The sequence below is a fragment of the Panthera leo genome, chromosome A2 (assembly GCF_018350215.1).
Source record: "Panthera leo isolate Ple1 chromosome A2, P.leo_Ple1_pat1.1, whole genome shotgun sequence".
Taxonomy (NCBI): Eukaryota; Metazoa; Chordata; class Mammalia; order Carnivora; family Felidae; genus Panthera; species Panthera leo.
In genome coordinates, this window is record NC_056680.1 from 149,379,043 (window position 1) to 149,404,988 (window position 25,946).

At 43.6% G+C, this 25,946-nt stretch overlaps 1 protein-coding gene across 4 annotated transcripts in view; it reads right to left on the bottom strand.

Annotated features, from left to right (window-relative positions):
* The window catches only part of LOC122211972 (solute carrier family 23 member 1-like), a 57,397-nt gene that overhangs the window by 20,889 nt on the left and 10,562 nt on the right, over positions 1-25,946 (bottom strand). For all 4 annotated transcript variants that reach the window (XM_042925581.1, XM_042925571.1, XM_042925562.1 and 1 more), the window contains exons 3-4: positions 23,259-23,416; positions 5,643-5,802 (exon numbers count right to left, since the gene is read on the bottom strand). In XM_042925581.1, the coding sequence (XP_042781515.1) occupies positions 5,643-5,802; positions 23,259-23,416 (318 nt within the window). The remainder of the gene's footprint in view (positions 1-5,642; positions 5,803-23,258; positions 23,417-25,946) is intronic.

Consider the following 25,946-nt stretch of genomic DNA (forward strand, 5'->3'; position numbering starts at 1 on the left):
TATCTACCCTATTCATTACTGTTTTCTATTTGTTGCCCTTCTTTGTTCCTATTTTTGTCTTCCACTCTGTGTGTGTGTGTGTGTGTGTGTGTGTGTGTGTGTGTGTGTGTTTTAGGTGTTTTTTTGTTTTTTTTTTTTTAGTTTATTTTATTTTGAGAGAGAGACAGAGACAGAGAGACAGTGAGTGGGAGAGGAGCAAGGGGGGTGGGGGGACAGAATCCCAAGCAGGCTCCATGCTGTCAGCCCAGAGCCCAACGCGGGGCTCAAACTCACAAACCATGAGATGACGACCTGAGCTGAGATCAAGAGTTGGACGCTTAACCAGCTGAGCCACCCAGGCACCCCTCTTTTTGTGCTTTTAATGGAGCATTTTGTCTGACTCCGTTTTTTCTCCTTTCTTAGCCTATCAGTTATACTTCTTTCTTTCTTTTTTTAAAACTTTTTTGAATGGTCGCCCTCGAGTTTGCAACATACACTTACAACTAATCCAAGTCCGCTTTCAGGTAACAAGATGCCAGTTCACGAGCAGGGTGAGCACATAATAACAAAGTAATCCTAATCCATCCTTATCATCGCTTGTATCATTGCTGGCACCTCTTGCATTTACATATGGGGACACATCAGTATATAAATAGAAACCACCATGATCCTGGAAGGGGAAGTTTGGATGGGTCTAATGACGTGTTGAAAACTGAACTTGTCTTCTCTTCCCAGTTATTTTTTACTTTTTCTGCTACCACCATGTTCTTAAAATAGAACCACTGTTCACTTTTACTTCTCCATTATTTATAGCCCAGCAAGTAATGCCCTTCCTATCGGTGGTACATTTGCACCACTTTCCCTGGTGGCTAGTATTGGGATAGACAGCTGGTGTGCTGACCATCAGGGTTTTCAATCCTTGAGATGTGCGTGTAAACCTAACTCAGTTAAACATGGAATATCTACCTTAAATTCCAATAGGCTGGCTGGGTAGATTCAACCAATCCATCCTATTAATGAAACTAGGTTGAAATTTAGAACTTTCTCCTGTTTACAGCACTGGTGAAAAACATTGGACCAGCAGATGGAGCTAAACTACCACAGAAAAGGCTCTGGCTTTGGTTTACTGTGTGGGAGCCTTGGAAACCATGTGGGAGAAAATAGTGGAGACTATTGTCTTAGACCAGTCAAAAGGAATCCCTACCGCGGGCCCTGGGCTTTCGAGCAGCTGTTGGCAAACTTCTGTAAAAAGCTAGATGATAAATAGTTTAGATTTTGGGGGCCATGTGTGGTTTCTCTCACATCCTCTTTTTTAAAACAACCTTTTAAAAATGTAAAAACCATTCTTACTTTGTGAACAGTTAGAAAGCCAGACCTCAGGCTGGATTTGGTCCAAGAGCCATAGTTTTCTGATTCCAGCTCTAAGGACTCCATATATCATAAACACAATAAAGGTAATAAGAAACTATGGGGTCTCTGCCACTTTGGGATCCCATGTTCAATGCAGGCACAGCGTGGCCCATATCCCTCAACATCTCCCTATTAATACTGTTCAAGCCCCAGGGAAATTATTTTCCAGAACTCTTGCCCAGCATCCTCAAAACACAAGGTCGCTGCTTCTGAATGCGGTAAAGCTTTGTGAGTCGTGCCACTGTAAAGCCAGAGTCAGATACTTCATGAGGACACAGGAAAGATCTGAGCCAGGAGTGCTTAGGTGGGAGAAGAGACAAATGAACTCATCACATCTTTCTTCTTGGAAGGTATAAAGGCAACAGATTCTTGCATAAGCAAGTCCAGTCCTGGGGCACCTGGGGCGCTCAGTCAGTTGAATGTCCGACTCTTGATTTGGGCTCAGGTTGTGATCCCAGGGTCAAAGGATTGAGGCCCACATTGGGCTCTGTACTGAGTGTGGAGCCTGTTTAAGATTCTCTCTCTCACCCCCCCCTTGCTCCCTCTCTCTCTCTCTCAAAAAAAGAGGGGGGGGGGGATTCCAGCCCGCAATAGGTCTGAGCGAAAGGGAAATCTTGCCCCTGGCATCTAGCAGAGCAGGGTAAGGAAACTCTACTTCTTGTTTTCGCTTAGTTTCAATTTGGACTTAACGAAGCCAAATACAGACTCCCTGGGGGACAGAAGAAGCAAACAAACAAACACCCACAAACCACGTGTGTTCTGTGATTCATTCTGTTGGTGGTATCATAAAACTGGGCTTCGCTGAAGAAGCATAGCCTAATTTGGAGAAGGTGGTACAACACACAGCGTTCTGAGATTCGCCAATCCACCTGGCAAGAATCCAGGGCCCCACTAGCTTGACAAGGGAAATTCTTAGGACTATCTTGGTCTAGAGCTATCTAGAACTGTTCTTTAAAGATTAGGGGCGCCTGGGTGGCTCAGTCGGCTAAGCGTCCGACTTCGGCTCAGGTCACGATCTCACTGTCCGTGGGTTCGAGCCCCGCGTCGGGCTCTGTGCTGACAGCTCAGAGCCTGGATGGAGCCTGTTTCAGATTCTGTGTCTCCCTCTTTCTGACCCTCCCCCGTTCATGCTCTGTCTCTCTCTGTCTCAAAAATAAATAAACGTTAAAAAAAAAATTATAAAGATTAAAGGACGTTGCTAACTCTGGATTCACTCTGAGATAAAAAGGAAGCATGAAGACTGGATGAGATTATGGAGGTACACATACTTTTGGCCTGTGTATCAGAGCATAGGTGTGTGCACAAAAAGCTGCTTTTGCAAGGGAAGAAGAACAACCGAAGGTTCTGGCTGGAACTCGACAAGTGATGGCTCAGACTGATCTGCTGTGCCCTTATAAGCACAGTGCTTGCTGAGCTATCAAAAGTGTTGGTGGGAGAGCCCACACTGAATGAGAACAGACCCTGTTAGAAGCCAGGTGGCCTTAGGTGAGTTTGTGGCCTGAAGCAGCTACTCAACCCCCTCTCCCTTTGACAGACCATCACCATCACTAACTAGTCTGCATTGTTTGGAATTAGACCACAAGCAGATGGCACCAAATAATTTTAAGATCGGAGATTCCCGTCACATCCCGAGTGATGCCCCAAAGGCATCAAGTAAGGAAGGACAGATCCACAAAATCCCCTGATTAAAGGAAATAGTTATAGTCAGGTAAAGAGAAGGCACGTATACAGGGAGCGTTCGTAGGATTCATGAGCAAGTGACAGTCCTCTCCCACGGCCCCCATCGGGACAGACACTACCTCACAAGATAACCTGACTCCAGGAACAAGGACTTGGATTTCACTGTGTGAGTCTTTGAATTCGGAAAGCACTAGTTGGGGCCACGCTAAAGGTACTGCTCACCTAACCGAGAAATGGAGGCTAGAAGCATATAACATTTCAACAGAAGGACATTGGTGGGAGAAGTAAAGCAAGTCTAAGTGCAGCCAATGGACCGAGTGACAAGGCTGACTATGCGAACATACGGACCCGGGATTGCCCCCGTATAATTACATAGGGTCTTGGGCTGCGGTCAGTGACTAGCAGTTTGGGCTGGCAAGTGGCTCATACAGGGCTCCTTTTATGGCACACGAGTTTATAGTTAAATCTCAAATATCGGTGGTTCATGGTGATGCCCCTGAGTCTTAAAAAGAGGAGTGAAGTATGACTTTGAATGTAGTCACTAGGGTCCACAAGATGACACCTTGCGCCACAATCCATGCACATGTGGGCTCATGAACAACATAATCCCTATCTCCATCTGAAGTCACTTAGGTTGCCCAGGATGGTCCCCGTTGCCAATAGCAATGGGCGCATGTGCCTTTGGTGGGAGAATATGAGGGCATATGGCCCATGTCTCAGAGCTGGCAGTCTGCCTGTGCTGGACATTTCACAGAGTATGGGAGGTTTTGATATTTTTAAAAACTGGCATTGACAGTGTCTCTGGTTTGACCTTTGCCTATTTTGCAACTGAAGCCCCGGACCAGACTACTATAAAAAGACTGGCAACCCAGGTTGCCCACCAACATGAATGTCAACATATATGTGAAAAAGCTCAAGGACTTCCTGGCCTCCATAACCATAGGAGTCAATTCCTATAATAAATCTCCTCTTACGTGTATCTCTATGTATCCCGCTGGTTCTGTTTCTTTGGTCATCCCTGACTGGCACACATATCTCATGACAGCAATCCCACTCCTAGCTGTATATTCAGTGGAGATACGAATATACATTCACCTAAAAACAAGGACACAAACATTTATAGCAATACTATCTATAACTGGAATGCCATCTATAACTATCAATAACTGGAAACTACCCATAAACACAGTCTGCGTAACAGCAGAATAGATAAATAAATTGCTGTAGAGTTATATAATGGAACACTACTCAGTAAAGACAGTGAAGAATCTACCCCAACATATAACAATACGGAAGACTCTTGTAAAAATAATGTTGAGGGGGCGCATGGGTGGCTCAGTCAGTTAAGCATCTGACTTGGGCTCAGCTCATGATCTCACAGTTCATGGGTTGGAGCCCTGTGTCATGCTCTGTGCCGACAGCTCGGACCCTGGAGCCTTCTTCGGATTCTGTGTCTCCCTCTCTCTGCCCCTCCCCTGCTTGCACTGTTTCTGTTTCACTCAAAAACAAATAAACATTAAAAAAATTTTTTTTAATTATGGAATTGAGACATGGACTTTAGGTAAATCATCTATTTAGAAGTAAGCACTGATAGAGAGCTTTATCTTAACTTTCTGTAAATTTGGATATAAATAGCTTGAGCACTACAAATCAACTTGAAACAATTAAATGTATATGTTTCCTTGAAAAAAAAATAATAAAAAAAATTTTTTTTAATAAAAAAAATAATGTTGAAGGAAGAAGACAGACCCAAACTAGTATGTACTGTGTAGTTCCGTATATAACGTTCAAAACCAGGGGGAACTAATCTATGGTATTGGAAATCAGGTCAGTGATTATCCCTGAAGGAGGAACAATGGGGCCTCTGGGATGCTGGTAATGTTCTGTTGCCTGATCCAGGTGCTGGTTACACGAGCAAGTTCAGCTTTTGGAAATTTATTGTGTTCTTTTCTATCTGTATTAAACTTAAGTTAAAAGTTCATTTACAAGGGGAGTGGCGCCTGGGTGACTCAGTCGGTTGAGCATCTGACTTCGGCTCAGGTCATGATCTCACAGTTCGTGGGTTCGAGCCCAGTGTCGGGCTCTGTGCTGACAGCTCAGAGCCTGGAGCCTGCTTCGGATTCTGTGTCTCCCTTTCTCTCTGCCCCTTCCCGCTCATGCTCTGTCTCTGTCTCTCAAAAATGAATAAACATTAAAAAAAATTACAAAAAAGAAAAAAGAATAGAGGCGCATCTGGTTGGCTTTGTCAGTTAAGCATCCAACTTTGGCTCAGGTCATGATCTCATAGTTCATGGGTTCGAGCCCCATGTCGGGCTCTGTGCTGACAGCTCGGAGCCTGGAGCCTGCTTTGGATTCTGTGTCTCCCTCTCTCTCCCTGCCCCTCCCTGCTCATATTCTCTTTCTCTCTCTCAAAAATAAAAAATAAACATTAAAAAACATTTTTTTAAAAAGTGCATTAACAAAGGTACAAGTTCTGACTTTGGAAGGAGGGGAGAAACAATTGAACTAGAGCAATATTATCAAACATATGGTAGTAGTACACATTTCCCCTTCCAGCCCCCTTAGCCCCTTACCTCTCGGATTCTCTTCTGCCATTCTTCAGTGAATTCAGGAGAGCTGGTGTTCACGAGGCTGGCATTGAGTGTCCACGGTGGGCACTTCCAAGTGGGGAGGGAGAGCATGGCCAGAGAGGGTGCCACAAAAGCAAATGTCCCTCCCTGGAGAATGGGCAGCCTGGAGGAGGGGGAAAAGGATGCAGTTACTCAAAAGATCCATTAGCACTGGTCTGAAACTGGGCCCAATGGGGGATTTTTTAAAATCCCAAGTCCTAGCTTGATTTAGAGGCGATACATGACCTAGCGGGTAAGCTCCACATCAGACCCATGAACCCCGGCAAACTTTGGACAGGTGGGAGAGGTGAGTACGGGGAAGACAAGCAGACCTAACCCCAGTCTTGGAGATGCAAACTAAGGAGAAGAGTCGGGCACTGGGAAATCATTCACAGACCAGCAGAGCTCAGCGGCCATGTGCACTGGGTGCCATTGTCCACCCCGGTCTCAGAGAATCTTCCCCAGAGCCCAGGATAAAAGCACAGCTCCCATGTGGAGTTCTCCCTCCAAGAGATGCACAGCCTAAAATCTGGGTCGCCAGACTCCTTGGTGTCTTCCAAAATGATCAGCAATCCCAGACCTTTCCCTTCAAGCCTCCTTTTCATCATATGGACAGAACAGTTTTCAGGTCAATTATCAGGGTGCGTTTTTCCATCCAGGCCCTTCTCACTCCTGCCTGGCCTCTCGCTCCATCCTCTGTGAGAACTTCTGGAGGTGCCCACCTGCCTTTCTTCTCTTTGAGGTAAACACAGCCTGGTAAGTCAACCTCCAACAATCCTCTCTTATCAGATCAGAGGCCACCAAGGCTAACCTAGTCTGCCCACCCATGACACTAAAATTTGGGGTAGGGTGGATCAGAGGCACCCCAGTATCTTGATTGCATTTGTCACTATGATGCACCCACTTTGTCTTAACAATCCCAGAAGGGTATTTTTGAACTCAGGATTTCATAAAGATCTCTTAAAGGCTTATTCTCGAGAATGACTGAGCACATTCTATGTAATGAAAATATAAAGTTTATGAGAGTTTTGTCGCCCAAGTGGCCTTTGTATTCTGGCTGAATAGTAGAGTCAGTGACACTTGGGCATCACCCTCAGTGGGTGGGCATCACCCTCAGTGGGTGGGCATCACCTTAGCAGGCTCGTCTAGCAGTGCACTCAAGGTGATTCTAATGTGCAGCCGGGGTTGAGGGCAAGTGATCTAGATCCATAAATCTAGGCCCACAAAAGGCTCCAAAGTAGAATGGAATACATTGCCCACATAAGGCAGGAATCCACAAGCGGTGTATGGGTATGTGCGAACGATTTTTTTTTTATTTAAAAACTATGAATCTAAATATCTTGATACAGAAGGGAAGCATGCTCTATTTATCTTTACAAAATCTCCTTGAGGTTTTAAAACAAACATAGAGGGCTGCCTGGGTGGTGCAGTCGGTTAAGTGTCCGACTTCGGCCCATGATTTTTGGTTCATGGGTTTGGGCCCCGCGTCGGGCTCTGTGCTGACAGCTCAGAACCCGGAGCCTCCTTCGGATTCTGTGTCTCCATCTCTTCCTGCTCCTCCCCCGCTCCCTCTCTCTCTCTCTCTTTCTCTCTCTCTCAAAAATACAGTCCACCACGTCAGCCATTTCCATTGTGCTGGGCTCCATGAGGGCAGGGATTCATTATTTTTCACTGCCATTCCTCCAGCAGAGCCTGGCGCCACAAAGAAAACCTACCAACACTGGGTTTATCGTTGTTTTTTTAAGTTTAATAGGCGTGTAAGGAAGTCCTAACAAATGTTAATTTGCATTTCATTAAGCTATGAACGATGTGCACTCATTCATGTGATTTAATGTCTGTTTTCTCCTTGTCTATAAACTGTCTGTTCATTACATAGAATTTGGATACTGTTAAAATAAATAACAATTCTTATGATCATGGGCTTTCTTTTCATTAAAAAAAATGCTTTCTGTTACTGTATGCACCCCCATTCAGAAATTATTTAAGAGAGCATTTCAAAATTTTCAAGTAGTTGAGCACCTTTCTAATTCTGTTTGTGTCCATTTCTTCCAAGATGATTACATGTAGTTGGGGTAATACGATATATGGACTTTCTGCCTTTTTTGCATTTGCTAAATATCTTTTATGTTCAAGAACAAGGTGAATTTTTTCCATTTATTTGCTTCAGTGTATTATCATGCTTTATGTTTAGGTTCACACGGTGTATCAATAAATTTTTCCCTTATTGTTTTATACTTAGACCTTGCAGTTCCATTTTCTATTTCTTCCTGCCGTTGTCCCCACCCCATTTTGTTAGGTAGAACTTTTTTTTTTTTTAACGTTCATTTATTTATTTTGAGAGAGTGCATGCACGTGCACAAGGGAAGAGGGGCAGAGGGAGGGAGAGAGAGAATCGCAAGCACTGTCAGAGCAGAGCTGGATGCAGGGCTCGAACTCATGAACCATGAGATCATGACCTGAGACGAAATCTAGAGGCAGTTGCTTAACCTACTGAGGCATCTAGGTGCCCCCGTTAAGTATAACTTCTTACCAAAAGTACCCTTTTGGTAAATAGATGTGAGCAATAGAAAGAGGGAAACAGAGGAAGATATATTGATCTACATACTCTCCTTTCACTGCTGCTAGTTCTTTTATGCACATCCCAGTACATGCATAGGGTACGTGCACTCAGTACTATCCTGGGCTTTCATTGTTCTATGTATGCTTTACCTTCTACGGTGACCTTGATGCATATCTCAGGGCTCTTTTTTTAAAAAAAAAATTTTTTTTTTTAACGTTTATTTATTTTTGAGACAGAGAGAGACAGAGCATGAATGTGGGAGGGTCAGAGAGAGAGGGAGACACAGAATCTGCAACAGGCTCCAGGCTCTGAGCTGTCAGCACAGAGCCCGACGCGGGGCTCGAACTCACGGACCGCGAGATCACCACCCAAGCTGAAGTTGAACGCTTAACCGACTGAGCCACCCAGGCGTCCCTCAGTGCTCTTTTAAATTTTATAATTATCTACTACCGCGATGGCGACCCCTATATTTTTAAATCTGCCCATGAGTATGATTCAGTATTATTCTACATGTGCCTCTGACATCAGTCTCTCTTATAAACTATAGACTATTGATTTGAAACCAACCCAACATTTTAGACCTAGAAGAGAGTCCCTTGAAATATAGCCAGCTTGGCCTTGTCATTATTGTAGATAGGAGATCTGGGCCCAGTGTCATAGAGGTAACCAGGACGAGTGCTCGGGTCTCCTCCCTTATCATCTGGGTTTCTCGCTGCTTCTTGACACCGATCGAGAGCAAGGCATCCACGAATGCCAAGTTTAAATCCGGCTCCGCTTCTCATCAGTTCTGTGACCTAGGTATGCTGCCCAACGGCTGCAAGCCTCAGTGTCCTCTTTGATAAAATAATATACTCTCCCCAGGGAGTAGCTGCGAAGATTAAATATGTATAAATGGGTAGCCCCATGCCTGGGGCATGTAACAGCTCACCGAAGAGCCGTAATTGCCATTACTTTGTTATTCCCTCTGAAATGTGTGGGTACTTCCTGAGAAGGTGGTGTACATTAAGACATTTTCTCTCCTGTTTTCTCTAAATAACAGATGTTCTAGTGTGGGCTTTTTTTTTTTTTTTTTTTTTTTTAACTGTTTGGCATTCCCAACTCTTGCAGGTTGGTTCTCTAAGACTTGTTTTCTGCATCCCTTGTTTTCTTTCGTATTGTTGGAATCCATGTGTGGGCTGGTCCAAGGCTGTGTCTTCGTATTAATTACTCCCTTGCTCTCTCCGGCCAAGTGCTCAGCCCTGCAGGTAGTATGATGTCACCTGCTCAGAGCTCCACAGCTTTTGCTTCACTCCCCCTCATTATTCCTCCTGTTCTAGTTCTTAAAGTGGACAGTATCTGTCTACCCTAAGGTCAATGTCTGAGGCACAGCTCTCTTCATGTGATGGCACGACACGTATCAGTTGGGATGGAGCTGCTTTTGTCGGATCCCCTAATCGTCTGGAAGCTTACTGCTCTCGTAGTACTGTTGGATCTATTTCAGATGCTACCCTCCCCGGTTCTTTTTATTTCTGTTAGATTTGATTTGAAGGAGGTGCTCTGACAATGCCCCATAAGTTCCGACATGCTATGTCCTCACTCTAGAACTGACACTTCACCTGGCTCCAAACAGGATTTAAGGGGGCTTATGATTATATTACGCTACAGTGATAAAGGACCCACCACGCTATCCTCAGACCCCCCAACTTCACTTTCCAGCTGTTTCTCACCCCTTCCCAAGCCCACTTGCCCACACCCAGCCTCTTGAACCCTTACAGAAAGAGCCAGTCTGGGCTCAGACGGAGTGGGATCTGGGTGCAAATCTCCACTGCCGCCCTCACGACACCCCATAGAAAAGGTGGTCTGATTCTTCCTGTGCCTCCTACTCCTTCCACCCTTCACCGTGTCACCTGTGTGCTCAAGCCTGAAAAAGGGAAGACGCCCGGCCGTTTTCTTTACAACAATGACTTGCATGTTTTCTAAGAAGAGGTTAAATGTCAAAATCTGTAGTCACAGGAATGCATCTTAAGAATCTCACAGGATAAGTATTTTGTAGGAATGTGTCCCCGGGACGACTCCTAACATCTAAGTTTACACGGAATTTTAAAAAGCACTCGGCATTTTTATCCAGTTATCTCAACAGCCCTCCAGGGCAGTCGGTCCACACTGCTTTGCCTGCACAGGAGGAGACTGCCTCTGGTGGGCAGTGCCAGTGGGAGGGCCTGGCTCGGATGTGGGGAAGCCCTGATCAGAAAGTCCGACTCGCCAGGTTGAATTGCGACGGCACGTTTGTCATAAAAACAACTGCTAACAAGACGTGAAGTAAGAACAAACTAGAGTTTATGTTAATGATTAGAGAAAACATTTTTCTCCTGTCTTCATAGTCCCACTCTAACCCACAAAACAGAAACATCTACCCTTTTGGAAGCATTGAGAAGTTAAGGCTCCCCCCGTTCCCTCTGAGCTCTCAGGTACTTCTGTTAAGGAAAAGTTATTCATGACACCAGTTAATGATGTGAAGGTGACTTTATTCCAGGGTGGGACTACAATGGGATTTTGTAGTAGGGGAGAGCATCGGGCTCAACTCTGAATATGACAAGGAAAGATGGGAATTTATAGCCCAGGAGCGGGGTTGGGTCAGGGGCTGGAAAGTTTCTAAGAGGAAACATAAGGGATAAGGCAGGGGGGATCCTGCTGAAGGCAGGCCAGGGTGATCAGACATCATCTGAGTGATGGTAGAGAACTGACGAACCCAATCAGATATGGAGGGCAGGGATTCTGACTACACTGAATTAGTAAGATTCTTGCTAAAATTGGAAAATGCAGAGACCAACATGAAAGCTCAAAAGTCAAACCTAGTTGAATAGTTGTCTGCTGGGCTGAGCAACAGAATGGCCATAGTTGATCCTGTCCATTAGACACTACGACTACATAGACCTCTTATCCAGGTAAGTGATGAATAGGCAGAAAATCCAGCGTGACGTGGGCCTGAAAAAGATCCTGCGAGTTTTCCTGCTCTGAAAACTTAAAGGAAAAAATTTCCTTGAAGAAATAAGTGAAAATTGTTGAGTATGTTCAAAAAATATAAGGGGATACAGCTGCATGATAAAATAACTTGAGATAATATTTTTAAACAAAATGCTAATAGAAGACGTACGATGACTTGAATAAATGAGACATATACTATGTTCCCTGAAAGGAAAACTCAATATTACAAAGGTCCACTTATTCCAAGTTAATCTATAAATGTAATGCAATTGCAACCAAAATCCCAATGAGAATATTTTATTTCATGTAATGATTTAAAAATTCATCTGGAAGAATTTAAAAATTAGAATTACTTAGAAAGACTTTTAATTTTTTTTAATATTTCTTCTTTTTTTAATGTTTATTTATTATTTTTGAGAGAGAGAGACAGAGCATGAGCAGGGGAGCGGCAGAGAGAGAGAGGGAGACACAGAATCTGAAGCAGGCTCCAGGCTCCCAGCTGGCAGCACAGAGCCTGATGTGGGGCTGAAATTCATGGACCGCGAGATCATGACCTGAGCCGGAGTCGGGCGCCTAACCGACTGAGTCACCCGAGCGCCCTAATATTTATTCATTTTTTGAGAGAGAGAGAGAGAGAGAGAGTGCGAGTAGGGGAGGGGCAGAGAGAGAGGGAGACAAAGAATCTGAAGCAGGCTCCAGGCTCTGAGCTATCAGCACAGAGCCCGATGCGAGGCTCAAACCCATGAACCACAAGATCATGACCTGAGCGGAAGTCGGATGCTTAACTGACTGAGCCACCCAGGTGCCCCAGAATAAATTAGAAAGACTTTTAAAGTAAAGAATAATGAGGAAAAGCTTGCCTAACTAGATAAAGTCACGACAAAGTTATTAATTTTAAAATAGGGCAGTAATGGTTGAAGACTTAAAGAAATCAATGGCAGAAAACAGTAGCCTGAACAGATTGATCCTAGGATTTATAAGAACTTAATATGTGATGAATAAAATCTTGATTCCCAATGAGGAGCAGATGGTTTATTCAACAAATGATACTGAGAAAATTGGCTTTTACAGAGAAGAAAATCAATTTGAGGACTTACTTCATACAATGCACCTGAATGAATCCTAAATAAATTCAAGAGTTAAATTTAAAAAATCTAAACAACACACAGACAAGATACTTTTTTAAAAGGTTATTACTTATCTATTGGATATAGAAAGGATTTCTAAGTTAAAAGTAGATCAAGAAATAGCAAAGGAAAAAAGTAACACATTTTACCATAGAAACATAAAAGCTTTATTATGGCAAAAATATCTTAATCAAAATTAAAGCACAATAAATACGTTTATGGCAACTAATAAACACAAAAATTTAATAGTCTTTTTTAAATTAATTTAAAAAAAATTTTTAATGTTTATCTATTTTTGAGAGAGAGAGAGAGAGAGAGAGAGCATGAGCAGGGGAGGGGCAGAGAGAGAGGGAGACACAGAATCTGAAGCAGGCTCCAGGCTCCGAGCTGTCAGCACAGAGCCTGACGTGGGGCTCAAACTCACAAGCCATGAGATCTTGACCTGAGCTGAAGTTGGAAGCATAACCGACTGAGCCACCCAGGCGCCCCAATATTCTTAATATGTGTTGACTTTTTTACAAAATAATAAAAATGACTTCTGATTAAGAATGCCAGATTATACACTTGCCCTCTCTTGAAACTTCAATAAAATGATTAAAATATATTTTAGAAGAATAAATTACAAGGATAAAAAGACCTGAGCAGGAGACAGTTGCAACAAACTGAAAGCTGAAGAGCAGATAACAGTGGTAACTGATTTAACCTCCTGGGGAATCAGTATCCTATGGAGGCAATCGGGAAATGACAATATACTGAAAAACTCACCACGTGTCAGGAGTTCGTTCTTGAAGTAGGGTTAAACGTGGAGCTAAAACAGGTTAAAAATCTTTCTCAGAACACCAGCCAGGTAACTATCCTTCCCCCATCTTGGCAGAAGACTTTAAGTTTATTCCGTGAAAAAGGCAAACTGCAGACTGCAGGGACACGGGCACAGTTGAAGTGGAGATACCATACTGAACACTGGGATGATTCATTTAATATATGTACACTGAACACGAAAACTTCCAGCTCACTTTCCCACTGAGCTTCTAGCACACTTCCAGCCAGGTCTTTACCCTCTGGGCAAGAGACTGGAAGGTCCTTTTCTGGAGGATAGGACAACCTGAGAGGAAAGCATAAAGATGCTGAAATTCAGGCTTCCCCAGCTATGCTAGGAAAAACACAAAGATGCTGAAATTCATGACACCATATTAAGACTACAATGTGAATTGTGACCCTTGCTGTTGGGACATGTGTCATTCCTGCATGTCATGCTATGATGAAGCCCAAAGTGAACGAGACACACTCTCAGGTTCAGAACATCTAGTCAAGCTTCTGAGGCCCTACCTTAAAATATGAGCAGATATACAAAGATCGCCAGACAACCACAGGACTATCAATGACAGAGACCCAAATAAAGAAACAGATGAAAGTTACTTGTCTTGGGGCGCCTGGGTGGCTCAGATGGTTAAGCGTCTGACTCTTGATTTTGGCTCAGATCATGATCTTAAACTCATGATCTTCATGAGTTCGAGCCCCACATGAGGCTCTGTGCTGATGGCGCAGAGCCTGCTTGTGATTCTCTCTCTCCTTCTATTTCTGTCCCTCCCCTGATCATGCTATCTCTCTCTCAAAATAAATAAATATTAAAAAAAATTAAAGGGGCACTTGGGTGCTCATATTTTAAGGTAGGGCCTCAGAAGCTTGACTAGATGTTCTGAACCTGAGAGTGTGTCTCGTTCACTTTGGGCTTCATCATAGCATGACATGCAGGAATGACACATGTCCCAACAGCAAGGGTCACAATTCACATTGTAGCCTTAATATGGTGTCATGAATTTCAGCATCTTTGTGTTTTTCCTAGCATAGCTGGGGAAGCCTGAATTTCAGTTGGTTAAGCGTCCAACTTCACCTCAGGTCATAATCTCACAATTTGTGAGTTCAAGCCCCACATCGGGCTCTGTGCTGACAGTTAAGAGCCTGGAGCCTGCTTTGGATTCTTTGTCTCCTCTTTCTGCCCCTCCCCCATTCATACTGTCTCTCTCTCCCTCTCTCTCTCTCCCACTCTCTCTCTCTCTCTCAAAATTAAACGTTAAAAACATTTTTTTAATTAAAAAAATAAAAGAAAGTAACCTGTCCTGCAAGGGGATGATACTTTTAAAACACACCCTCATTTGTATCTTTAGCAAGTAAGAGATCTTGCATTCATAGAATAAGAATAGGATGCAAAAACAAGAATATTCAGAGAACAGAAAAAAATCTTTTAAAACTTATAGTATAAATAAATTAAGCAGAAGAGTTGGAAGATAAAATTGATGTAATTTCCTCCCCCCAAAAGAGCAAAAATACAAAGAGATGTAAATAAGGATAGAAAAAGTAAGAAAATTAGAGAACCAGTCCAGGAAATCCAGCATGTGAATAAAAGGAGTTTGAGGAAAAAATTCAAAGAAACTGAAGGACGAGTATTTGCATATTAAAAGGACCTATGGAGTACACAGTATAATGGATAAAAATAAACTCAGGCCATGACATATAACTAAACATTTATAACACAGGATTGTAAAGCAGTTCTTTCCATCTTCTGGGGTGGGGTAAGGGGGAAAGATTACATAAAGGTTTGGCCTTCTTAAAATCGCATTGGAAGTTATAAGACAATGGAACAATACTTTCAAATTCTGAAAGAAAAGTATTCCCAACCTACATTTCTATACCCAGCTATCAATGAAGCATGAGAGTAGGATCAAGATACTTTCACATATACGAAGTCTTACAAAATTTATCTCCGATGTATTCTTTCTCTCTCAGGAAGCTACTGGACTCTTGTGTTTCTCCAAAAAGGATACCACTGTGGGAATAAGAGACCTAGACTGAGAACTGACATGAAGGGGATTCTCAGGATAGGGATGAAGGGTCATCTCAGGATGACATATATAATGGATACCAGGCATATAGAGCAGCCACTCCAAATTGCAGCAAGTCAGAGAGCTCTAGGAGATAGTTCATCAAGAAGATGAAGCTGATGTGAATGAAATTATTAGGAAGAAATTTAGACAATAAACAAAGAGTATATAACTGAATTAGAAATAAGTACATAGGGGCGCCTGGGTGGCTCAGTCGGTTGAGCGTCCGACTTCGGCTCAGGTCACGATCTTGCGGTCCGTGAGTTCGAGCCCCGCGTCGGGCTCTGGGCTGATGGCTCAGAGCCTGGAGCCTGCTTCCAATTCTGTGTCTCCCTCTCTCTCTGACCCTCCCCCGTTCATGCTCTGTCTCTCTCTGTCTCAAAAATGAATAAACTTAAAAAAGAAATAAGTACATAGAAAATGTATAGAAACAAGAAAGGTGTTAACTCCAGGGAAAACAAAAATCTGGGTAGGAAAAGTACGTTGTGATTCAGCTCCAAATAGCATTCTAGTCATTAATTATAATGTAAATATGGAATATTGATCTATGTTGGGAGCATGGGAGAATAAGAGGATGGGAAGTATGCTTGTTTGCAGTGAGAGGGAGTGAGCTGTGAAAGAAAAGGAGATCATAATCATTCATATTGGCACATCAATTAGTAATACCTAAAATGGAAGTGTGTTAATTAGAGATATGGAGCTAAATAATCAGCTTAAAGGGATGAAATGTTTGACACTGCCTAGGGGGAAAAAAAATAGGAGGAAGATGTGAAATCGGAAGGGGAAGCCTATTTGTCTATCTTCTTTAAACCCATCACTGCTTACTACCCTTTGACCACCCCCTACACCTCCTCCCTCCCCCACCACCCAAAATCCGTGCTGGATTGGGAGCCATTGCTCCAGCCCTCCCTTCTGTTCTGCCCCAAAGACAAACACACGTGTCCTTTTTTATTTTTAGGGCTTCAATGCTGATCATGGAGAAATGACTTGGGGAAACGAAGATGAAAGCAGGTGAAGTGGAAAAGGTTACAGGATCTCAGAATTTGTCTCAAGGTTGGGGCATAACTCCCAGCCCCAGTCCCCCCCTCCAATACAGTAATAGGCAGCCTACTGGACTTTTGTTCTCAGGCACAGACTCAAAGGGTATGGCTCATGAAACATACCCTGGTACTTTTCTAAAAACACCTTTTAAATGGTTTTTACTTTTCCCAGTTATAAAGTAATACATGAACACTGAAGAAAAATAAATGGCAAATCAAGACAAATATAAAGAATAAATTTAAATTACCCTAATTCTATAACCCAGAAATGGTTATTAACATTCTGCTCCAGTCTATTTTTAATCTTTAACCAGATAAGCTTTATCAGCATACGTATAATATATACCTTTTATATATATATGAAAAATATAATCTTAAACATTTCTATCAGCCTTTCTTCTGTCTTTAACTAGATAAATGATTGTCAGTATACATGTAATTTCTACTTCTCATACTTAACAAATCACCTTGGTTGCTATTGCAATAGTGAAAAACCTGAAACAACTTAAGTCTCCTTTAATAGTAAATAGTTAAATAAATTAGAATATAATTATATTTTCTAGAATATGAAATACTAAGTGATCATTTTTTAAAAAGAACTATTGCAGAAATGTGTTTGTTGGAAATGGAAAAATATTATGGTGCATTGTATATGTTTAAAAAGGGGGAGGAGGACTGTTTCTTACAATCAAATGTTTTTAATTATTAAAAAAGGGAGGGAGGGTGCAAAATTTGTGTATAGTACAATCCTTTGCCTGGTGTGAAAAATAAATTTTTTGTACCTGGCACTAAGCTAACCTCTTTGTATGCATTATCTAATTTAATTCTCACGGCTTTGGAAAAATTAAAAAAACGTTCCTCTTCACAGAAACAAGAGGACTCTAAGAGAAAATAATGCAAATATTGTCCAGGGAAGAAAGGAGAAGGAGCATTAAGTCTCCACTAGGTAGGGCCGTAAGCACCTGGGAACCTGGAAGGGATGATCCCCCTGAGGAGTTCTGGGGTTGGGACATGTGGAATTTGAGAAGCCTGTGGGTAGGAGGGGAAGAACACGGGTGAACGGGGAGGCGGTCAACAGCTGGGGACAGATGCATCTGGAGGGTGATCTGCTGGAATCCAGCCTCACCATGTCATCATGTTAATGTTCCTTCTTGAGTCAGTCCCTGAGTGGGCAAAGGAGGATGTCACGTGGACTTTTCTTTGAAACAGACCAGAATGGGGAGCAGAGTCTCAGGAACGTAAGATGGAACTGATGAATTCGCCTTGAATTTAAGAGGGTCACTGTGTTGTAAGAAATCCCGAGCACTCTGAGGCTCAACTACTTCACTAGTGGACAAAGAACACTCTGTTCATGTTTTTCCTGAGTTCCCTCCATCAAGCAGGTACATTGTAGGAAATACCACTGGTGCCCTCCCTGTGGGTAACTACTCAACTTCAACCCAGAGGAAGCACACCAGCCCCCTCCTTAGGACTCCTCTGATGTGATGAATTGTCAGGTCACTCTTCTATCCCAACAGCCACCACTGTTCCTGCTCCCGTCAGAGCCCCAATGGCACATCTGGTGACTTGGCTGTCAAGAGGGCAGGAGCAAAGTGGCTGCATACCTCTGGTGATGGCCATGGCCTTTCTGCATAACCAATGACAGGCACAGGGTAGGGCAGGGCTGGGCTCAGCCACAGGAAGTCACTGGATGCAAAGGATCAAGGCCAGAGCTGACTCAGGAAAAACTGTATGCGAGTAAGCATAAGACAAGCGGATGGACTTTGCCAGAAGTACGTGTTCCACACTTGAGCTATTCCCAGGAAAATGGAGAGACATGTTACCTGGAACCACTCCAGAAAAAGAAATTACCAGTACAAACTATGAATAATTCCAGAGATGGCATTAAGGCCTAGAATCACACGTAGTCAATATCTGATTTCTTCTAGTGATTTCCTTTCAAAATTAATGTCTTATTTTGAAATGAATGATAGAAGTATGCCCTTCCGTGAATTGCAGAAGTGAACACCTAAGTGAGGAAGGCTCTTAGGGGATGCACCCAAGACCCTTAAAGCCATACCAGGGAGACAGCTGTCCGTGTCGCCAAGGATTACAGCCGCCTGCCCCACACTGGGCACAGTGCTTGTGAACTCCTATATCAAGAGCAGCAGTTATCGTCTCTTATCATTCCCTTTTGATTATTTAATGTGGTTTTAATCATGATGACCTTGTTGCAACATCAGAATTTTTGGTTACCAGCAAATAACCAGTAGCCAGATCTACTTGGCCTTTGAGTCATCAACTCTCAGTTAGGTTTCACAATCTATAATGTCTTAGGGAGTTGCTCATCAGCACCTGAGACAGAAGCTTATTTCCTAGAACCAAACTCACGTTTATTCCTGACCCCACCCTAATGGCATTAACATTATTTCATTTCCTAATTTTATTTACCTCTTTCTCTGCATTTTTAATTAAGGTGTAAGTTCAAGTTCTTTGGGCCCTAACTGCTGATTAGTTTGTGTTTCTTACGGAGCCTACCAGAAGGCTAGGTCCAGAGGCACTTTTACTACTGATTATCCCATTGAAACCCGGGGCTTCATCATCTTCTCTGTCAACATCATATCTGTCCACAACAGAGACAGAAGGGACTTTCAGACATCGTATAGTTGAATTCCTTCGTTTTGTCGACGAGAAACTGAGCCTTAAAGAGGGCAGATGATTTGTCTAAGTTCCCATGGTACAGAAGCCAAGACGGGAGTTCCGTCCTCCAGTTTCCAAACTCAGTACTCTTCCATAATTATAATTAATGCCATCTCAGATTTATGGGGGGGGGGACTCCCCCACCCAGAAGCGCTTTGTGTTTGTAACTCTCCATGGGGCGGGGTGTCCTGGGACCCAGGCAGGTTACCGCAAGCCGTCCCTAATCCCACCGCACCATCTCACATTCCCAGAGCCGATCCTGGAAAATAGGGGGTCTGATAGATAGACCAGAGCAAACCCTGCACCTCTCTGAGTCCTTGGTCGGGGATTTGGAAGAAGTCTTAGCTCACCGAGATGGTGACAGAAGAAGAGAGAGCAGGGAAATAACCCTCCAAAGCCGTGGGCACTGGTCTCCACTCCTCAATAGAGGTTGCAAGAACTTAAGCCTTGGCGTCTCGCCTGGAAATGACTTGCAAAGGAAGCACTTTGGAAAGTGCCTTTGATTTGATTCAGGCAAAAGGGACATGCCAGCAGTGAATATACTCCTCTGAATGTTGTCTGCAGTCAGTCTATCCTGGAAACAACCGGCCAGCCCCATATCCGTCTATACCTGTGTGGTTTGATTCAGATAATTGACACTGAACAGATGGATATTAATTTTTCCTGTCATGTCACCTTCTATCAATATAGGTCAGCAGAAGCACATTGTAGGAAATGTTTTCCATTTCCCTTCGCAACTCCAGGGCAGGACACAGGCCTGGCACAGATTAGGTCAAAAGGAGATTTAGGGTAAAGGGACCCTCACTTGCCGGGCTCCTTCTCAAGTCCCGGGGGTCCTGCAACGTGTGCACTAGCCATAGGCCTTTGTCAACTTTGTAAAAGTAAATGGTTTCAGCCACATTTGGCCAGCTACTGCCTCTTTGCACTGCCTCCTCACGGACTCTAAATCTTGCATCAGATGGCATTTGAAAGGTCATAAGCACTCTTAGGATTTGGCCAGGGGAAGCTGAGTCAGGATCAATTTAGTTTGAATGTGGCAGGATAGATTTATGTGGGTTGAGACCACTAAACCACCCATGTTTGTTTGTTTGTTTATTTAAAATTTTTTTTTAATGTTTCTTCATTTTTGAGAGACAGAGAGAGACAGAGCATGAGTGGGGGAGGGGCAGAGAGAGAGGGGGACACAGAATCCGAAGCAGACTCCAGGCTCCGAGCTGTCAGCACAGAGCCAGACGCGGGGCTCGAACCCACGGACCGCAAGATCGTGACCTGAGCCGAAGTCGGACGCTCAACCGACTGAGCCGCCCAGGCATCCCCACCCATGTATATTTAATTTCCTGCTAGCCACCTCAGGGTCATGATTGGGTCTCGCAATACTCCTACCTCCCCTTGTGCCAGCTCACTCTACTTCGTGAAGTTGCATGAACCCGAGGTCACGTTATGTTATGAATGTGTCCTATGGCACCTGACGTATGTGGACGTTGGAGGAGAAACAAAGGTTGAAATGTAGGGTGCCAGAAGCAAGTCTGTGGAAAATCTGAAAACCATCAGATACACAAAATCGCCAGAGAAGATGGGAGTCTCATTGATATGCAGGCAAGATGGAAGTTTTCTCCTATCAAGAATATAGTTGATAATGTACCATTTACACTTTTAAACGCAGCATGCATTTTAGACATTTCTGATGGAAATCACGGACAAGAGAATGTCTGTGTTTGTAGGGCACAAATCTATAGTGGTATTACAGTTTTGTGTGAAAGGATGACCACGCATCTTAACTAGCAGTAGTAACAAACAAATTTGGACCGACCCACGGAAGCAGAATGACTGAATTATCTTTCCTTCTCTTCAGAAAATGTCGATCAAAGAGTACACCACTTTCAATTCAACAAGAAAGGAGTAGGGGCTCCTGGGTGGCTCAGCCGGTTAAGGATCTGACTCCTGTTATTCAGCTCAGGTCTTGTTCTCGCGGTTTGTGAGTTCGAGCCCCACATCAGGCTCTGCTGCTGACAGGGCAGAGCCTGCTTGGGTTTCTCTCTTTCTCCCTCTCTCTCCGCCCCTTCCCTGTTCGTGCTCTCTTTCTCTCGCAAAATAAATAAATAAATAACTTTAAAATAAAAAAAAAAAAAGATTGGAAAATTTTGGAATTTGTGACATTTGTGGTGTTAATCTGCTTTTTAAATGTCATAATTTGGTGCGCCTGGGTGGCTCAGTCGGCTAAGCATCCTACTTCAGCTCAGGTCATGATCTCACGTTCTGTGAGATCGAGCCCCCCCCGTCGGGCTCTGTGCTGACCGCTCAGAGCCTGGAGCCTGTTTCAGATTCTGTGTCTCCCTCTCTCTCTGACCCTCCCCTGTTCATGCTCTGTCTCTGTCTCAAAAATAAATAAACGTTAAAAAAAATTTAAAAAAAAATGTCGTAATTTATCATGATTTTTTTTTCAATGTAATAATATTGTCTCTCATGCAGGATTTTGTACTCATACTTTTGTGTCCTTCTTAAAGAGGACACCGAAAACTGGACATCCTTCAGGCTGAACAAAACTTGGATATGTCCTTGGACTAGATGTTAAATAAATGATAAAGGAAGAAGGCCCACGACTAACAGATCTGGGGTGAGCAGGAGAGGTCTGGACGACCCTCAGAGAGGGATGTCCTGATCCCTCCTGATAACCTAGAAGGGAGCCACGGTGCAGAGTTCTTTCTGGGAGACAAGCTGGGGCGGGGGTGGTGGTGGAGAATATGAAGAGAGGATGTGTCGAAATGAGGAGGAAAAAGTTCTGAAGACACATTTTCCAGGCCTCGCAATTTTGTCCAGGCCAACTCCAGAGCAACAGAACCCCATTTTACTCAGGCTAATTTTTGCAACCTACATATGAACATAAAGGACTTGATGGTGTATTTATTTATTTATTTATTTATTTATTTATTTATTTATTTTTTAAAGGTGATTCCACTGGTTATAACGATTTTGCTCATCTCAGTCTTACTGTCAGGGAGAAAGGGCCATACTGTCATCGGTCTTGTTTTCCGGGTACCAAACCACATACACAGTTCAGCGAATCCCTGCTGTCTCGTCTGTTCAGAACAGAACTCTCCTTCCCTGACTCTTTAGGAAGTTTTCCCGAACGAGAGCCGCCATATGTGTTGCCCGGATGGGTGAGAGCTGGGCATCTGGCTTAAGTCGCACCCATCAGAGCTCTTCCCTGGAATTTTAAAATGCGAGGCCAGCCAGAGCAGTCCTCAGCTGCTCTGGGAGACAAGCGTGAGGACTGCCAGCAGCCTGCCTCCGGTCCTGTGCGGGAAGCGTGACCGCGACAATGAAGCACAGGCACTGACAGTGTGAGGAAGAGACAGCCCTGCATCCAGATGAGGAAAGGAGAGCCCCCTGTACTTAGCCTGCTGTCCCAGGGGGCTCCACTCTCCCTCCTCTGGGAGGCATCTGCGGGGCCAAGGGATTCTGTCCACCTCATGTCTGTGTGCCTCTCCCCTTTGAGACTCAAGAATTCCTCTGCCCAAATGGCCCTGAGCCTCTTCCAGAACCTGCTTGGACCTCTTCCCCAGGTCTGCCCTGCTGAAGGCAGACCATGATGCAGGTGTACATACCCCTAGGCCTATGAAGGATGGCCAAGCGTCAGCTATTTGGAGAATCTGGTGTATGTGTGTATGTGCATGAGCATATGTGTGTTGGGGGTGGGTATGCAGCCCACATTCATGAGTGTAAGGACATTTACGATCTGGAGCAAAACTTGACATAAGAAGACAAGGGGGAAGGCCACAGGCTGGGGGTTGGCCCTCCCCATGTGGCTAGGTCCCAAAGCAGAACTTAGAGCAGTGAAAAAATTTTAAATTCAAACCTGGCCTTCCAGGTAGAATGACCAGAACATATCTTATTTAAGAGTTTGTAAGTTTGGTTTTAGACATGCAGCGTGTGGGGCTCCATTTGTATCCTTGCCCTGCATCTCGCAAATACCAGGGGCAGGCCTTTGTAGAGACAAGAGGAGAAGAAAAAGTCCCAGTGGCACTTGAGCCCCTGGTTCAATGTGCTCCTGATGCATGGCGTAACCTTGCCTTTCTCTTCCCTTGACCTTATACACCGATAAAGAACAATTTTTTGCCTAAGCCAATCTGGACTTATGGGACTTTCATCAAGAATCCTAGCTAACATGGAAAGTAAGTTTTGGAGCCAGGACCTGAACCCAGGCTCTGATTCCCAGTCCCATGTTCCCTCCATCATGTCTACCTAAACACCTCTGCAGCTGTAAGCCAAGCAAATCTTGCTGATACCCCAGCAGGTAAAAGTCAGAATCCCGGGAAAAGAGTTTTACCTACCTGACTCCAAAAAACACTTGCAGGAGAGTGCAGAAGCCAGAGACGAAGAAAATTGTGCTGATGAGGTAGCTCTGAGTCAGGGGGTCATGCTGCAGACACAGGTCCTTGGCCAGGATGAGTGGCACTGACACGAGCCCCCCCAGGGCCGTGAGGAAGTGCTGTGGGCAGAGCAGAAAGAGTGGACGGTTAAGCAGATGCCACGGTTACCTGATCCCACCGTCATTCCCATTCTTCCGCCAGAGGAAAGAGCACTACTCAAGCCGGACCATGAGTGACAGGCAGAGATCCAGATAAGCAGTAGGAAGTAGGAAGACCAGACAGCAACTAACAGGGACCTAACCAGAGGGTCTGGGGTTCAAGGGCAGAACCCTGGCACTGGGAACCGATATCCTACATGAGAAACCAAGGCAGGGACACAAAATAGCAGGACATAACAGGAGCCAAGGAAGGGGCCTTAAGAATAAGAAGAAGGCAAGAGGCTCATAATTAAAACAAGGTACAAGGTGAGGGCAAGACTAATGAGCAGGAAGCCCTGAACACATTCTCCAGATAGATAATATATTAAGTCACAAAAAGTCTTAGCAAATTTCATGAATGAAATCATACCATGGGTCTGAATGGCATGAAACAGGAGGAAAACTGGAAAATTCACATATTTGTGGAAATTAAGCAATACCCTTCTGAACAACCAACGGGAATAAGAAGAAATCAAAAGAAATCAAAAAATGTCTTGAGACAAACAAAAATGGAAACGCAACATATCAAAACTTATGCAACGTGGCAAAAGCAGTTTGAAGAGGGAAGCTTATAGCGATATACACCTAGAAGAAAAATCTCGAATGACTTTACACCTCAAGGAACTAGAACAAGAAGAATAAACTAAGCAGAAAATTAGCAGGAGGGAGGTAGAATTAATGCTATTAAAATTTCCATCCTATCCAAAGCCGCGTATCGATTCAATGAAATTTGTATCAAAATTTTAATGACATTCCTCACAGAAATAGAAAAAACAATGTCACAATTTGTGTGGAACAACAAAAGACTTCAAACGGCCAAAGTAATCCTTAAAAAGAAGAACAAGGCTGGAGCCATCCTAATTCCTCATTTCAAACTTTTTTTTTTCTTTTTAGTTTCTTTATTTTGAGAGAGAGAGAGAAAGCAGGGGAGAGGAAGAGAGAGAATCCCAAGCAGGCTCTATGCTCAGTGTGGAGCTAGACACGGGGCTCGAACTTACAAACTGTGAGATCATGCCCTGAGCTGATATTAAGAGTCAGACGCTCAACTGACTGAGCCACTCAGGCAACCCCCTCGTTTCAAATTTTTATTACAAAGCTATAGTAATCAAACAGTATGGTACTTGAGAACTGGTTGATATTTTGATATTTTCCTTAGTTTAAAAAGTGAGACAAAAATGAAATAACAAAAACATACCAGATTTTCATTTTTCAACGACATAAATAAGCAGTCTCTTTGCTAAATTTTATGGCAGTTTTTGAAAACTGGAGGAACGTTATTTAAAAAAAAAAAAAAAAAACTCACAGGGGCGCCTGGGTGGCTCAGTCGGTTAAGCGTCCGACTTCGGTTCAGGTCATGATCTCGCGGTTCGTGAGTTCGAGCCCCACGTCGGGCTCTGTGCTGACCGCTCAGGGCCTGGAGCCTGTTTCAGATTCTGTGTCTCCCTCTCTCTCTCTGACCCTCCCCCGTTCATGCTCTGTCTCTCTCTGTCTCAAAAATAAATAAACGTTAAAAAAAATTTTTTTTAATAAAAAATAAAAAATAACCCACAAAAAAATCAGTATGGTACTGTCATAATTTTTTTCTTAATGTTTATTTATTTTTGAGACAGAGACAGAGCATGAACAGGAGAGGGGCAGAGAGAGAGGGAGGCACAGAAGCTGAAGCAGGCTCCAGGCTCCGAGCTGTCAGAACAGAGCCCGACACGGGGCTTGAACTCACAGACTGTGAGATCATGACCTGAGCCGAAGTCGGATGCTTAACTGACTGAGCCAGCCAGGTGCCCCAGTATGGTACTGTTATAAAAGTAGACAAATAAACCAGTAGAACAGAACTGAGAGCCCAGAAATAACCCCATGCATATATGGTCAACTAATATTTGACAAGCCAAAAAGGCTCAAGGGGAAAGGACAGTCTCTTCAATAAATGATATTGCGAAATCTGGATAACCACATACAGAAGAATGAAAATGGACTGCTGTCTTGCACCATTCACAAAAAGTAACTCAAAAATGGATTAAGGACTTAAATATAAGGCCTGAAACTGTAAAACTCCTGGAAGAAAACACAATGGAAAAGCTCCTTAACATTGGTCTGGACAAAGATTATTAGCTATGACACCAAAAGCTCAAACAACAGATGCAAAAATAAACAAGTGGGACTACATCAAACTAAAAAGCTTCTGCGCAGCAAAAGGAACCATCAGCAAAATAAAAAGGCATCCGAAGAATAGGAGAAAATACTTGCAGTTTGCAAACCATCTATCTGATAAGGGGGTTAACATCCAAAAAATGTTAACTCATCCAAAAAAGGAACTCATAGAGCTCAACAGCAAAAACCAAACCATCTGATTTAAAGACGGGCAGGAGACTTGGAACTTGGGAAGATGGCTTAGTAGGAGGAGCTCACCCCCTCCCACGCTTACAAGTAGGTATCATCCACATCCAAGTCAATA